At 34.7% G+C, this 13,809-nt stretch overlaps 1 protein-coding gene across 5 annotated transcripts in view; it reads left to right on the top strand.

Moving 5' to 3' along the window:
- STRN3 (striatin 3) overlaps window positions 1-13,291 on the top strand; it is a 68,177-nt gene extending 54,886 nt beyond the window's left edge. For all 5 annotated transcript variants that reach the window (XM_042790550.1, XM_042790549.1, XM_042790548.1 and 2 more), the window contains 8 exons: window positions 1,611-1,786; window positions 1,914-1,961; window positions 4,280-4,401; window positions 6,095-6,262; window positions 6,519-6,659; window positions 7,766-7,873; window positions 10,148-10,234; window positions 10,352-13,291. In XM_042790550.1, the coding sequence (XP_042646484.1) occupies window positions 1,611-1,786; window positions 1,914-1,961; window positions 4,280-4,401; window positions 6,095-6,262; window positions 6,519-6,659; window positions 7,766-7,873; window positions 10,148-10,234; window positions 10,352-10,521 (1,020 nt within the window). In that variant the 3' untranslated portion in view covers window positions 10,522-13,291. The remainder of the gene's footprint in view (window positions 1-1,610; window positions 1,787-1,913; window positions 1,962-4,279; window positions 4,402-6,094; window positions 6,263-6,518; window positions 6,660-7,765; window positions 7,874-10,147; window positions 10,235-10,351) is intronic.
- Window positions 13,292-13,809: the final 518 nt, after the last annotated feature.

Genomic DNA, 13,809 nt, shown 5'->3' with positions numbered 1-13,809 from the left:
GCTAAATAACTTAAATCTCAATAAAAATACTGCGGTATTCAATATACATTGAAGTAGGAAGATTGGAAACAAAATGCTTTGTTATGACATTTATTTGTTGAATGGTGCTAAAAAAAAAAATAAAATCCAGATTACATGTCTGGTATAACAAGTTCATATTGATTGATCTGAATTTGTCATAGTTTGCACTTAGGCCACAAATTTATATTAATAGAAGGGAAAAGCAAATGTCTGCACATCTGTAACTCAGAACAGTAAATTTTACTGTCTGAGCCTTTCTATTTATTTTGATTGGATAGCATCAAATTTAGTTTGAATGAGTAGTGGCAATTCAGTCCAGGCTATAGATCTGGTCCAAGAATACTTATTACAGCGTATGTTATGCTATGATTTTTATTTTCAGTTCTGACAGGTATGAGATACTAAGATTTTTTTTATATTAGCGATGGGAGATTTTAATCTCTTAACAGTGGTTCTGAATGTATCTTGGAATACTGAGAGATTCTGGCCTACAGTTGAGAAACATGCTTTAACAATTACGTAGTGAATAGATGGTGTGTAAGGCAGAGGATAGGATTAGTTTCCATTCATTCTTAGTTTGCCAGTTTTGGTCATCTATCTAAAGTCAGTTTTCTAAGCTCCCTTTATAATTACTTGAGGGGAAGAGACAAGTACCTGCACATGTATTTCTCCTTACGATGAAGGCTTAGGACAAATGGGATATAGTCTTTTAAGGGTCTGTTCTGTTCTCTGTGTAATATAATTTGCATTCATAGCTCTAAATTAGTCTTTTGCAGTCACTAGAAGAGTTTAAGGTTTTCTGGTAACTCTTATGAATTACCTATAGCTAATATTATAAGGAGCTGTAATTTTTGTGTTTTAGCCTAACAATCTATAGGTTAAGAGTATGAATTGGATGCTCACAATATATAAATGTAAAGTTCATATATATTGCCTCACATAGTAACTAAGTTATTGTCTCACATATTTAAAGCTCATTAAAGACTTCAAAAAATATTTATATGTGATGTTATGTTTAAAATAACGACAAATTTGTATTGAAATTTGGATAACCAATTTCTTGTTTACATACCTTCAGGTGTAGAGGTATTCAGGGATTACATGTTTCCTGTCATTCTCAGTGAGGTTCCTCATCTGAGGAAGATCAGTCACTGGGCACCTGAAGCTCATTTTTATTGTGTTTAAGTAATAAATGGGCTTTTGACAGTTGTAATGTGTTCCTTGGGTGCAGACAACTTGATAAAACAATGGAGCTGTTATCTTTCTTCAGGGAAGAAGAATTAAAGTATTGTTGCATGAAAGGATTAAAACCAGTTTTTGAAAATCAAGCCTTCTTGTCTGTGTATTCAGCATTGTACTCCATTCCACTCCAGGATGAAAGAAACTATTACAACAGAAAAATTTGCAGACTACCTTTCATGCCAGAGAGGGAGTAATAGATGCATATAGACAGATCAACAGATAAATGTAAATTTAAGGTTGAGCATGTATTAGCTGAATGAAAAATAGCATGTTTTCCTAAAATATGGGGAGATATACATATTTTTAAACCCAAGATAAAATTACTCCTTTCCTTTTCTTTTTTTAAGCTGCCAGCTAATAAAGATGCCTTCCGAAAGACATGGAACCCTAAGTATACGCTACGCAGTCATTTTGATGGAGTGCGGGCATTAGCTTTTCATCCTGTAGAGCCTGTGCTGGTTACAGCCTCTGAGGACCATACTCTAAAACTTTGGAATTTGCAGAAAACGGTTCCTGCCAAAAAGCAAGTATATGGGTTTTTATAAAATATGTCTTTTAAATGCCTTTGAAATTCATTAAACTCTTAAATGTTTTCAGAATTTTTCAGTAGAGATTTCATATAATGTAATAACTCTTCCTTTCTCTTTCAGGAGTGCCTCTTTAGATGTAGAACCCATCTACACATTTAGGGCCCACATGTAAGTGTTTGACATAATAAATGCTTGATAAATGTGTTGTCATTATCTCATGGATTCATAAGACACTTCAGTGTAAAAGCCACAAGTGTATTATATTTTTGCATCATATAGGCAAGGTCCATTATACTTGGTAAAACAGGTGAAATGAGTCCCTTGTCATGAATTGCACAGTTCACGATAATACAAGAAGAACGAGAAGGGGAAAATGTGGATAGTTGCAAGGGAAAGGAGGGATTGTAGAACATGATAATGAAATCACCTGAGTGGCGCCCATATCGTGGACTGTGGATTTTATATATAACATGTGAAGAAGATAAATAACGGAGAATTTATTAGTCTTACGTAGGATCTTCAGATACGGGTCTGAGAAATTAAAAGTACAGATGCAATTATCAGGTGAAAAAAACCCAACCTACTGAATGTGGATTCACTGAATGAGAAATCAGTAGATCAAACAAGTAACTAGGAGGGTTCTGAATTTTTTAGGGGATTGAATGAGAATAAGAGATAAAGTTTCATTGCCAGGATTGGCCAAAATATACACCCATAGGGCGTGGGTATTAATTCATATAAATGTGTCTCACGGCTGGGGGAAGTTGGAAATCAGTGAGATAATTGTTGCAGTGGAAAAATTGATTAATACCTGAGTAAAGTTCTGATAGCTACAGTCAGTTCTCTTGCAGTGTCAACCCAGGCTTCCTCCCCTCCCACCTCAAATTTGCCTGCTTTGTGTGCAGATGGTAGTTCATTACACACCGTAATAAATATTTTAATTTCTGACTGCAGTACAGCCCAAGATGTTGGGAAAGCCAATTGCAGAAACTAGCCTGAAACAAGGAAAGATCCTTGTTGTGGTAGATGGTGACAGTGAGCTAACCTGAATTAAACAACGTTAGTAAAACTTGAGAGTTGAACTGGGACTTGCAAAACTCTTAGTGACTTTTCAACTCACATTAACTGCTTTATTACTGCTTGAGTTTCAGTTACTAATTTTGAATTCTGCTTCCTTCCAATAAGAAGGCAAGACAAAAATGCACAGTTCATAGCCAGTCACAGTAGTTTGAGTATACTTTGCTTATATAACTAAAGATCCAGTCTCCAGCCCAGTTAGCAGGTAAGCTTCATGAGAGATCTTTGTTAAACATGGAAGTGGGTAACACTTCCTGTGCTGGCCTTGACAAAAAAAAAAAAATAGTAGTTTGTATTAGGAAACCTACACATCATATTACCCTCTTCGTTCTCTTAAGCTACATACTTGATAGCATGTAATGCCTTATTTTTGCACTTACTAGCTAAAGAGAAAATTACTCTTCCATAGGGCTGAGTGACTAATTTGTCCTCATGTTTAAATGCAAGTGTTCTTTTGAGTGATAGAGGGTCACTGACCAATTAAATTATCCTTCAGATCTCTGTCTACATTTGGGCTATTACTTGGGCTTTTGTTACTGAATACCAAGAGGTAAGGTTTGGGGAAGTTTTGATACAGAACTGATCCTCCTGCTGTGACTTCCAGTGCAACTGGTAACAAAGTAATTTTACTGTTTTTCACCTCAGGCAGGCTTTGAGCCCCTTTGTTCTTCACTTTGCCAAATATGTAGGTAGATTCAACCAATAGTCTTCCTTTTCACCATCTTCAAATATGTAATTCTAGTTTGCTCATCTGCACTTAAACAACTGATAAACTCCCGAGATCTCAAGCATGGCCTGTCAAATGAGCCAGGCATCTAACTTTGGGGATATGTTTTTATAATACAGTTAAACCTGACTTAGTAATGTGTCCAGATGAGTAGACCTGTTTGTTCCTTTGGGCTACAGCTTGTGCATGTCAGATATCACAGCAAACAGGTTGAAGAAGTTAAATGAGTAAAAATCTAACCTTGGCCAAAAGGTACTCCTCCTAGGATTGTTTTTCTGAATCAGTTTACTGGGTCACAGGTTACTCTCAGTTCCTAAAATAGGATGAGAAAATAGGAAAATAGTTGGGGCGAGGCTACAATCACCCCTTTCAGCACAGTTAGCTATTACATCGGCATAGATGCACTGTAAAAACCTCACTGTTTGTAGATGTAGTTACTGTTGCTTCTGAGAAATAAGGTGATGTTCTCTGAATTGCTTGAATTTGGATAGCTTTAGTTAATTTGCTATGAATATTTTAATAGAGGTTAGTATTGCTTGCTGAGAAAAAAATTGTTTCTTTGGAGTTTGAATTTGTTTCACTACTTAATCCAATCCAATTTTTATTGAAAGTACATAACCAAATTTTCACTTCTGCCTTGTAGGTCGTATCAATAAACTTCTTTTTCTCTGTCTCCCAATAGTGGACCTGTACTGTCATTGGCAATTAGTTCCAATGGAGAACAGTGTTTCAGTGGTGGTATTGATGCAACCATCCAGTGGTGGAACATGCCTAGCCCTAATGTGGATCCATATGATACCTATGGTAAGTACCTTCTGAAAGATGAATAACTCATGACCATTGTCTTCAGCATTAATTTTCTGCTTGATGCTAATATGTTTAGTAGAGCTTTTGTGAAATGTAACTGCCATTTATCAACTAAATTGTGTAGTTTCAACTTTTTGTGTGTAGGAAACATTAATGATTTATTCCCACTTGCATTAACGATCTACTTTGCATAGAGCTGTAATAGGAAGACTAGTAATTTCTGATGTTTAAACAGTAAAGAAAAAGTTAATCATAGCTCTTGTTTTTTTTAAGAAGCCAAAATTGTAAATTTTTAAATTATTATTTATTTCTTCTGATAGGAACTTCTCAGAAAACTAAGATAAGTGTACTCAAAGTCTATGTCCCATGTTTCTTATCTGCATCTCAGATTCCATAACCGATGTCTCTAAAATTAACAACCTGATAACCACTTGGAAAACTGCATCACTCTCCTGTCATTGATAGTGATCAGCATTTTGTGTTTAATGTAATTTTAGAGGTGCAGTTCCATGGTTCGCTGAAGTTTGAATGGGACAGGGACAAGAATTCTTCCTCTCTCCCTTGTGTCAATGTAATGAATGAGCTAATACAACACTGAGGCTGCATAATCTGTGGCAGTGAGATAGGGAGGGATGGGAAGCAGTGCTGTCGTGCATGGATTTAGGAAGACCACTACACCCTGTCCCTTAAAACCAATATAGCTCAAAATGTGCCTCTGCTAAAAATGTATTCAATATAGTCTAATCATTAAAAATGGTCCATTATGTTTGTGCAGGTAGGGTTGTTGGTATAAATATTATGGGCTTCAGACAGGACTGTCTCTACTCAAGTGACAAAGTTATTTTTGAAAGAGAGAGCTCTAATAAGGTGTCTTTCTTCTCTGAAGTTTGTTAGCAGGGTTTTGGTTTGCAAGACCAACTTTTATTTCATTTTCTGCAAAACTAAATTTCAGTGATTTTTTTTTTTTTTTTTTTTTCTAGATTTATTCCTTTCCATTTATCTTTTACTCTTACTTACCTACTCAAAGCCTGATAGGGAATAGCTTAAAAACCCCTCTATAAAAGACAACTATAAAGTATCAGGGAGAAGAAAATAAGAATGTGTTTCCCTGTTCCACAACAGAAGTAATCTTGGTTTAATTATTAGGGTGCTTGACAGTTTTAGAGCATGCCTCTGTCTCAGGTGAGTATGCTGAGTGAAAACACCATTAAGCATCAGTGTTCAAGTGGAAAGCTGATTTTATTAGGTGTTTTTGCACCTTGTACAGAGGAAGGGCTGTGTCCAAGCATCTTTAAGGTGGTGAATTTGTAGGGAAAGAGGCAAGTGCCTCAGAGGTGAGGTGGCAACAAGCATGTATCATTCTGGAAAAAGGGACATGGTTATTTATGTGGTTTGGTTGGTTGGCTTGGTTTAGTGAGGGAATTTTGTTTTCTTTGTTGCCTTTTTTTTTTGTGTGTGTGTGTGTGTATGTGAGGTGTGTGTTTGAGGGGTTGTTTTTTTTGAGAAAGATGGCAGTGGTTGTGCAAAATGACCTCCTATGTCATATTCTAGCTGTTGCTTAACAGGAAGGGCTGAGGAGATACATGAAAGCTTTACATGGAATTTAATTTATTTTGAGGTACAAAAAATAATTTTTTAATGTTTCTTCATAAAAAAAGGTTTAACTTACGAACTTTTTGTCTCTTTTCAGAGCCAAACGTTCTAGCTGGCACATTAATTGCTCACACAGATGCAGTCTGGAGTCTTGCTTACAGCGGTGTAAAGAATCACTTACTATCTTGTTCAGCAGATGGCACTATTAGATTATGGAACCCACCAGAAAAAATGCCCTGTATTTGCACTTACAATGGAGAGAAAGGTAAGGTTTTTTTTCAGTGGTTTTGAAAATCTGTTATGAGGCAGCGGATGATGTGTCTGGGCTCAATTATCTTCATTTATCAAAAGTAGGTAACAGGACTAAAGGGAAATGATCCTTTAATAAAGTAATCTTGGTGCTGTAGCATTACTTTAAAGGGAGCAAATTTCTTCTTTAAAGTATGACTATAAAACTAAATGCTAACCTTGCAGGAATTTTAAGTGTTTCATTCTTTGTAAAGACATTTTTCTCTTTCTAGAGCATGGAATGCCTACATCGGTTGACTTTATAGGTTGTGACCCTGCTCATATGGTGGCATCTTTTAACACTGGCAGCACAGTCATCTATGATTTAGAAACATCCCAGTCAGTGGTAATGTTTTCATCACAAGTAGAATCTGGTAAGTAAATCTTGAGGTACCTTTATCCAAGTTTTGTTACATGGTGAAGAAAATAACAAAGTATTGCTCCTCTCCTGCGTCATGCAATTTGAAAGTTGCTTAGGTGCTTAAAGATGCTTGGAACAGACACAGTGGAAAAGGTTGTGGATTAACAGGATTTGAAAGTAGTTGGAGATAATGAAAGCAACTGTTTTTGTCTAGACAAAAGGAGCCTTCTTTCCTTGAACCTGTGAAAGTGTTCTATAAGGAGAACCTCCAGTTTCTCTCTGAAATGAGATCTAAAGAAAAATGCAAGGGGAGAATTTGTTTCTCCTCTCCAAGTAGTCTGGTTTACTTAGTGATTATACTTACTGTATTAAGTATGTTATAAAAATACTTCAACACGGGTTACAAAACTCTGTAAAAGCTATATTCTAGGTAGCTTGTGCAAAAACTGACATTCACAGTGAGAAAGAACATCACAGATTGGAGAGATACCTTTTTCCTACTTTGATGAGAGAATCTTAAGTGGAATCAACAAAAATTAAGCACAGAAATGAAGGAAACAAGCCTTAAGACACTGGCATATCAAGATAAGAAAGTGCTTTTCAAGGAGTATTCTAAAAACTTTTAAAGAGATTTCAAACTATTAATTACTGCTTTAAGTTGAAATAAGACATAAATATAATTGACAGAATCAAATAGGTTAGGTTGACTTCAGTTATTTGTATTCTCTCCTTCCTCACCTCCCACAAGCTAAATATTTTTTGATGTGGAGGTATAACGTGTGTGCTAAACATATATTATGCTGCAGTTTTTTTCTACATGGTCAGTGCTGCCCTGCTTGGTTTACTTGCTGTCTCTCTTGAGAATCTTTCATGTGTATAAACCACTTGTACAGCTTTAACTGTACAGTACCTTGGGTAGAGTCTACCTGGCTTAGTCCTATCCTGTAAAGCAAGCAGCTGTTACTTATTTCTTAGGAGATTCATTGATGCTTTTTCTAAAATGTTATTTGTATAATATTAGCTATTATAGTAAGCTAAAGTGTAATGCCGAAATATTCTCATTTTATCTTTAACCCTTTCTTTAAGGCAGCCAAATATATTTTTTTACTTTATTTTCAGGTGGACAATCAAATAATCATATTAACAAAGTAGTAAGTCATCCCACACTTCCTGTAACTATTACAGCACATGAAGATAGACACATCAAATTTTTTGACAACAAAACGGGTAAGAATAAAGATAACCTAATTTGTATGTATGTATATGTTTAAAGTAAATATAGATCGACATCAGGAGAATCCATTTGTAGAAAACTTACTAGTGATGCAGTTTTATACAAAAGAGCACTTTTGGTATTTATAAGATTAGACCTCTTCAGTACTTGTTGTATGAAGAAGTGATATCTATTGCAATTGTGACTTCAAAAATACTTTCTCAAAACAGGCAGAGATAGTTGCGAGGGATGAGAAGGTTCTCTTTGAGTGCTTTGGTGATTTATAGAATATGTCTGCCACTTTCTTCCTGACTTCATCATTTCCATGCTTTTAACTCTAAGCATGTATCAGTTACGTTTTTCAACTCTCAGTAGTAAAGAACACTGCTTAGTACCTATTGGGGAAAGAAATAAACATAAATTCATTGTAGTAATGGAATCCTATGTTACAATTAAGTTGCTGATTAAGTTTATAAAACAGAAAAGGATGTAGAAAAGAAAGGAAGAAGGATATAGAGAAAAACCGCACACTGTCATGACAAAAAGTGGAATAATTGTAAGAATGAACATGAACTTCCCATTTGTCAAATTATCCGTCACATTCTGCATGTTATCCTAACAAAGTTGGAAGAAAAAAAAATCAGCATAAGCCGACTTGTAAGTAGGCACATGTGCAAAACTCCTGTCTTAAGTGTGTTTGATTCGGATGGAGTGGGAGATGGTATTCTTGCCTTTCTTAAAGGCAAAAAGCTAGGCACTCTTTTCCCTTCACACCTGCCATAAATGTATGCATTTGAATTGTGGTCATTAAATGCATTGCAATGATTGTCCTGAAATTAAAATTTATTACTTTAAAGAAAGAAAGATGTAGAATAAAGAGAAGAATTTTGTGTGAACAAATAATTGTGTCAAAGACAAGAAACAGAAGGTAGAAGTAAATGGTCATTTTGTGAAATAAAAAATTACCAGGTCCTGGAGGGATTAGCAGTAGTTCAACATGATATGAATCATCTGGACAGGGGACAGTATGTGGACAGTTTACTGACATTCATTAATTCAGTGTATTAAAGATGAAGGCTGATGAGGAAGAACTGAAGATTTTAATAGACTTAAGAGTGGGCAAATTAAATTCCATGTGGAGAAAAGTGAAACAATGCATGTAAGGAAACCCAAACTTTATAATACAAAATAATAATCACTGGGCTGACTGTTCTTACTCAAAGTAAAACCTCAGAGTTAGAAGAGATTGGATGAAAATGTCAGTTTGTTGCTTAGCAATCAGAACAATAAATGAATATTAGGAGGAAGAAAATGAATAAACAACAAAAATAATCATTAATACCTTCGTATGAATTCTTGGTATATCCACATGCATACTTTGTATTGCTCCAGTCGCCCTTATCTCAAAAGGGATATAGCCAAATTAAAATGTTTCAGAGAATGGTTAAAAAGATGATCAGAGACCTTCAATAGCTTTTAGCTTCTTCAGGAAGAATCTTAGAAAATAAATAGGCTGAGATTCTTCAGGAGGACAGACAACTGGGCAAAGATGGTACGCTTTCCTCGTGTTGGTGATGGTCTTATTAGGGATTTATTTGCCCTTTTCCAATATATGAACTAAGGTTCAGTTGATAACCCTTACCAGGTGACAGGTTCAAAACAGAAAGAGATGCTTGTTCTTATGTGCAGTTAAACATTTTTTAACTCCTTCCAAAAAGTACTATAACATGCTAAAATATATTATTAAGAGTCCAGGAAGAGAGGTCACTGAAAAGAAATGCATTAAGAGTAATTAAATGCAGAGATAACACTTCTGTTTTGTGACATAGCTGAACAGTTACTTACTAGAAGCTGGAGAGTATTCTGGGCAAGTACCACTTACAGTTGTCTTGGTTTTATTTTCTTCCCTGGTTTATCATCTGTAGCCTCTCCTCTAGCAAGGACAGAGATAGATGTATCTTTGGTATGACTCAGTGAAAAGCTTCATCGGCACTTTGTCCTACCAGGCAGGTGTTAGGACATTTAAGGGACTAAGAATTGAGGTTCTCACCCAGTGGTTTTAGGATTGGTCTTCATTGTCATTGCTACCAGTAAAGGTGTCAAATAGATGAAAAGAGTGCTTATAATGGGAATGCCTTTTTGAGAGTTGTCGTTTACCCATATGATTATACAAGAGTCTGCAGTTGAAACTTAATAATAACGTTTTATTCTGTGTTGTGTTTAATGGGAATGTTATTTTAAAAAGAAACAGTACTTCACAGGAAATTCACTGTTTATTTTGCTTTCAGGTAAAATGATCCATTCTATGGTTGCTCATTTGGATGCTGTCACAAGTCTAGCTGTAGATCCTAATGGAATCTATTTAATGTCTGGAAGTAAGGTTTTTTTCATATTTTGTATGCTCTATAAATTTTGCATTTAAGATGCACTTAAGTGTTTGAAAAATCTAACTTTGTCTTTTGCGACTTTTTTTCCCTCTTTTTCCTAAACAGGCCATGATTGTTCCATTAGGTTATGGAATTTGGACAGCAAGACATGTGTGCAAGAAATAACAGCTCATAGGAAAAAGCTGGATGAATCAATATATGATGTAGCATTTCATCCGTCAAAAGCATATATTGCCAGTGCAGGAGCTGATGCCCTTGCCAAAGTATTTGTGTGACATAGCAGAACAAACCTGCATCGTAACAGCAGGTCTGTTTGGACAAAAAAGAGGGAATGCGTCACTGCCATCAATGATAAGGTTACCAATAAGACACTACATCTGATCTGCCTGGGTGAAGGCTCTTATGTGGGGCAGGTGTAAGTTGGTGAAAAGTCACCACATCTTGAACAATGTCAGGCTCATTCATTTAACTGTAATTACTGTATTTGGGGGGGGGGGGGGTGGGGAGAAATACAAAACCGAAAACCAGTATTTGTAGCCTTGACTGGATATGAACTGAGCGTATGTCTGTTCTTTAGGTGTCTTTAAGCAAACGTGGAGTCTGATCTTACAAAAGACTTTTATTTTGGACTCTGTGTGCTGCCTTAGGGTTAGGAATGTGGTGCTCTTGTGGGGGGAAGTGAGCTCCAAGAGTAGCTTTCTTTTCATCTCTTAGTAATCTTCTGTTTATCAGTTGAATGCCACAGATTCCCCTTTTAAACTTTTATTTTGCTTTAAAGAAAAGGAAATTTAACTTAAAATATTTTAGCATTAGTTGCACAAAATGTTTGGATAAAATTCTAGTTTTTATAAGTCTTTTTATATATTTAGCCTGTCACAACAGTGCTCAAGATTGTATTGATAATGTTTTTCTGCATTATAAAACCCTAAAACACAGAGATCTCACTGACCCGCTGCCGTGTAACCACACTCTTCCCTTCTTTTGCCTAATACAGCTCAGCTAAGTCCTTGCATAAGGATGCTAATTCATCATCATCGCATAACTGTCTTCATAAATAAAGGACTGTAAAATGTGTTCAAATGAAACACAGAGGGGTTAACACCCCCGAATGAACTCTTTAAAAAAAAAAAAAAAATTAATCTTGGCATCCTATCACTATGTGATATTTTGTACATCTTACTGTATTTACGAGTTTATTTATCAAGGATTACCCATCTTGCTAATGGCCTATTGTTATTTATTTCACTTTTTGTTGGTCTTTATATCCTTTTATGTAGTGTGTTTAAAGGGCCCTGTATATCTATTATGGCACTCTTTGAACAGTCTAAAATAGATGAGAAAATGGGACATTTAATAATTCTAAAGTTGCAAAAAAAGAAATTATTTTTCCTCTGGTTAAGTACCTGGAGTGGAGTTGATTCAAAAAAAAAACGATCTTGTTTCAGAACTTTTGGAGTGAAAATTATTTTTATTTGCGTTTCAAATAGAATACAAAAGTAGTTGATTCAAGATTCATAAATCTGCTGTGTTTTGACTAGTTATTCCCTGCTTTTATTTTATTTTCAGATGTGCTTCAGTTTATGGTGTAACTAAAGATTTTGTTTGTGTAATGCATGATTAATACAATAAAGTATTTTTTCTAGTCTTCCACAAAACTTTTCTGATCAGTTTGCGAGTTTTGATGAGTTTTGTAAGGTTTCTGTTTTACAAACTATGAATCAGCAAATTTTTAAGATTGTACCACATAGCAAAAGTACAGCTGTTGAAAAATAATGTATATAAAATGCATATAATAAATATTAAATGGTGTACCTGTATGTTACTGTTGGCTACCTTATTTTGTCTTGCACAGTTTGAAAGTGTCATTCTACAAATTACTAAACTAGGTCTAAACTTTAGCAAAATGACCATTTGTTTATTATGCTTATAAGCTGCTTTGCTTTTGGAAAATTGTGATAGTTGTCTGGATGTCAACCAACTGTTCAGTTTCAAGCAGCAGTACCCACATATAAGAACATGTTTCCACAATATTTTTAAAGATTTTTACAAAAGCAGATTGAAAATTGATAGTGTGTTCTTAGAGCCTTTATAAAATGATAATCACATTGTTTTTCACTATCTCCGTATATGAAGTGATTCTCAAGTGATTTAGGAACCAGAAATGTACTTTGTTTTTATTTCAAACTGCCACTGAATCATTGTGTTGCATTTAAAAAAAAAAATTCTAAATGCTTAAAATTTGCCCATATGTCAAATATTATCTATTAACCTTTGTCCATTTCTTTACAAGTCCTTCAATAAAGATATTTTGCAAAAGGCTAAGCTGCAGGTCAACTTTTAACTACTCAATGATGAGTCACTGTCCTGAAAGTGTATTAGCAGAAACAGAATACCACAATATGAATCTTAGATTTTTCATGTGAAAGTAGTATGTTTAGGTATAAATTACCTTAAACTAGAACATGTTCCTATAAGTGGTTGTAACTGTGTTGTTTCATGTAAGTTTGCAGTTTTGCAGTGAGAATGTATCTCATGCCATCTCATGTCAAGCAAATTAGATTTAATAATTAAAAAAAAGGAAAAAAAGGTGCTCATGTTAGGCAGAATACTATATTGCAGTTATATTCTGAAATCAATTTTTTTTTAGTAATAATATTACAATGTTTGAGATGTTACAGTAAATTATAATTGTGTAGAAATTGGAGAATTTTGTCCTTTATCATGAAGATTGAGGGTGAGGCCTTCCAGTAACTGCTTGTAAGACACTAAGACTTTACTATTGAAAGTAACGTTCAGCTGATTTGCACTTTTTGTTCCTTCCAGTCTAAAGCATTCAACTAATCAACAGACAAGAGAGTATTTGAATTTTATTGGAAGTGATTTCATAATCGCCTTTTCTGAAGCCAAACATTGTTTTTGGCAGCTTTTCCAGACTGCTGCATTTTAATGCTTAAATGAAATGTGATTGTTTAATAAACATTGCCATGCATAACATTTACCTTTTTTTTTTTAATTATATTAAAATTGAACTGATAAAACCAAAAATATTTGCTTATTTTCCTTAATTGAAATCTTAACGGTCATCTTAGTTCACTGATGCATAGTGGATCAAATGCTGTAGTGAGGCTTAATTTATTGAATATTGACAATAATCTCTAGTATAGTCTTAGTTTATTTATTATGGGGTATAACATGCTAAAACCTTTATTTGCTTTTTGTGTTTTTAGAACAGAAGAGCTGTAGTACTTGTGATGGGGGAAAAAATTATAGTGCTGAAATAAATGTATTCATTTAGCAAAACCACCTCAGTTTATGAAAGGACTGATTTACTACTCATTTGTAAGACCCAGAGGGCTTGCACTCAGAACCTGAATGGAAAGATACCTAAATGTGTTTAATAATACATTTATCATTTAGGGTATGATTGATGTTAACAGACTTACTGCCCATCTTGCTTTTTATTGTGGGAACAGGTTTAAGTAGATGAGTGGTGACTAGTCTGGCATCTTATCTACATAAATATCAAATACATCTGAAAAAGAGTGTAACAAGCTCTGATCAAG

The sequence above is a fragment of the Tyto alba genome, unplaced genomic scaffold (genome assembly GCF_018691265.1).
Source record: "Tyto alba isolate M040663 unplaced genomic scaffold, T.alba_DEE_v4.0 Super-Scaffold_18, whole genome shotgun sequence".
In the NCBI taxonomy this organism is placed as follows: Eukaryota; Metazoa; Chordata; class Aves; order Strigiformes; family Tytonidae; genus Tyto; species Tyto alba.
Note: the sequence above shows the minus strand (reverse complement) of the source record. Positions and strands in the feature narration are given on the sequence as shown.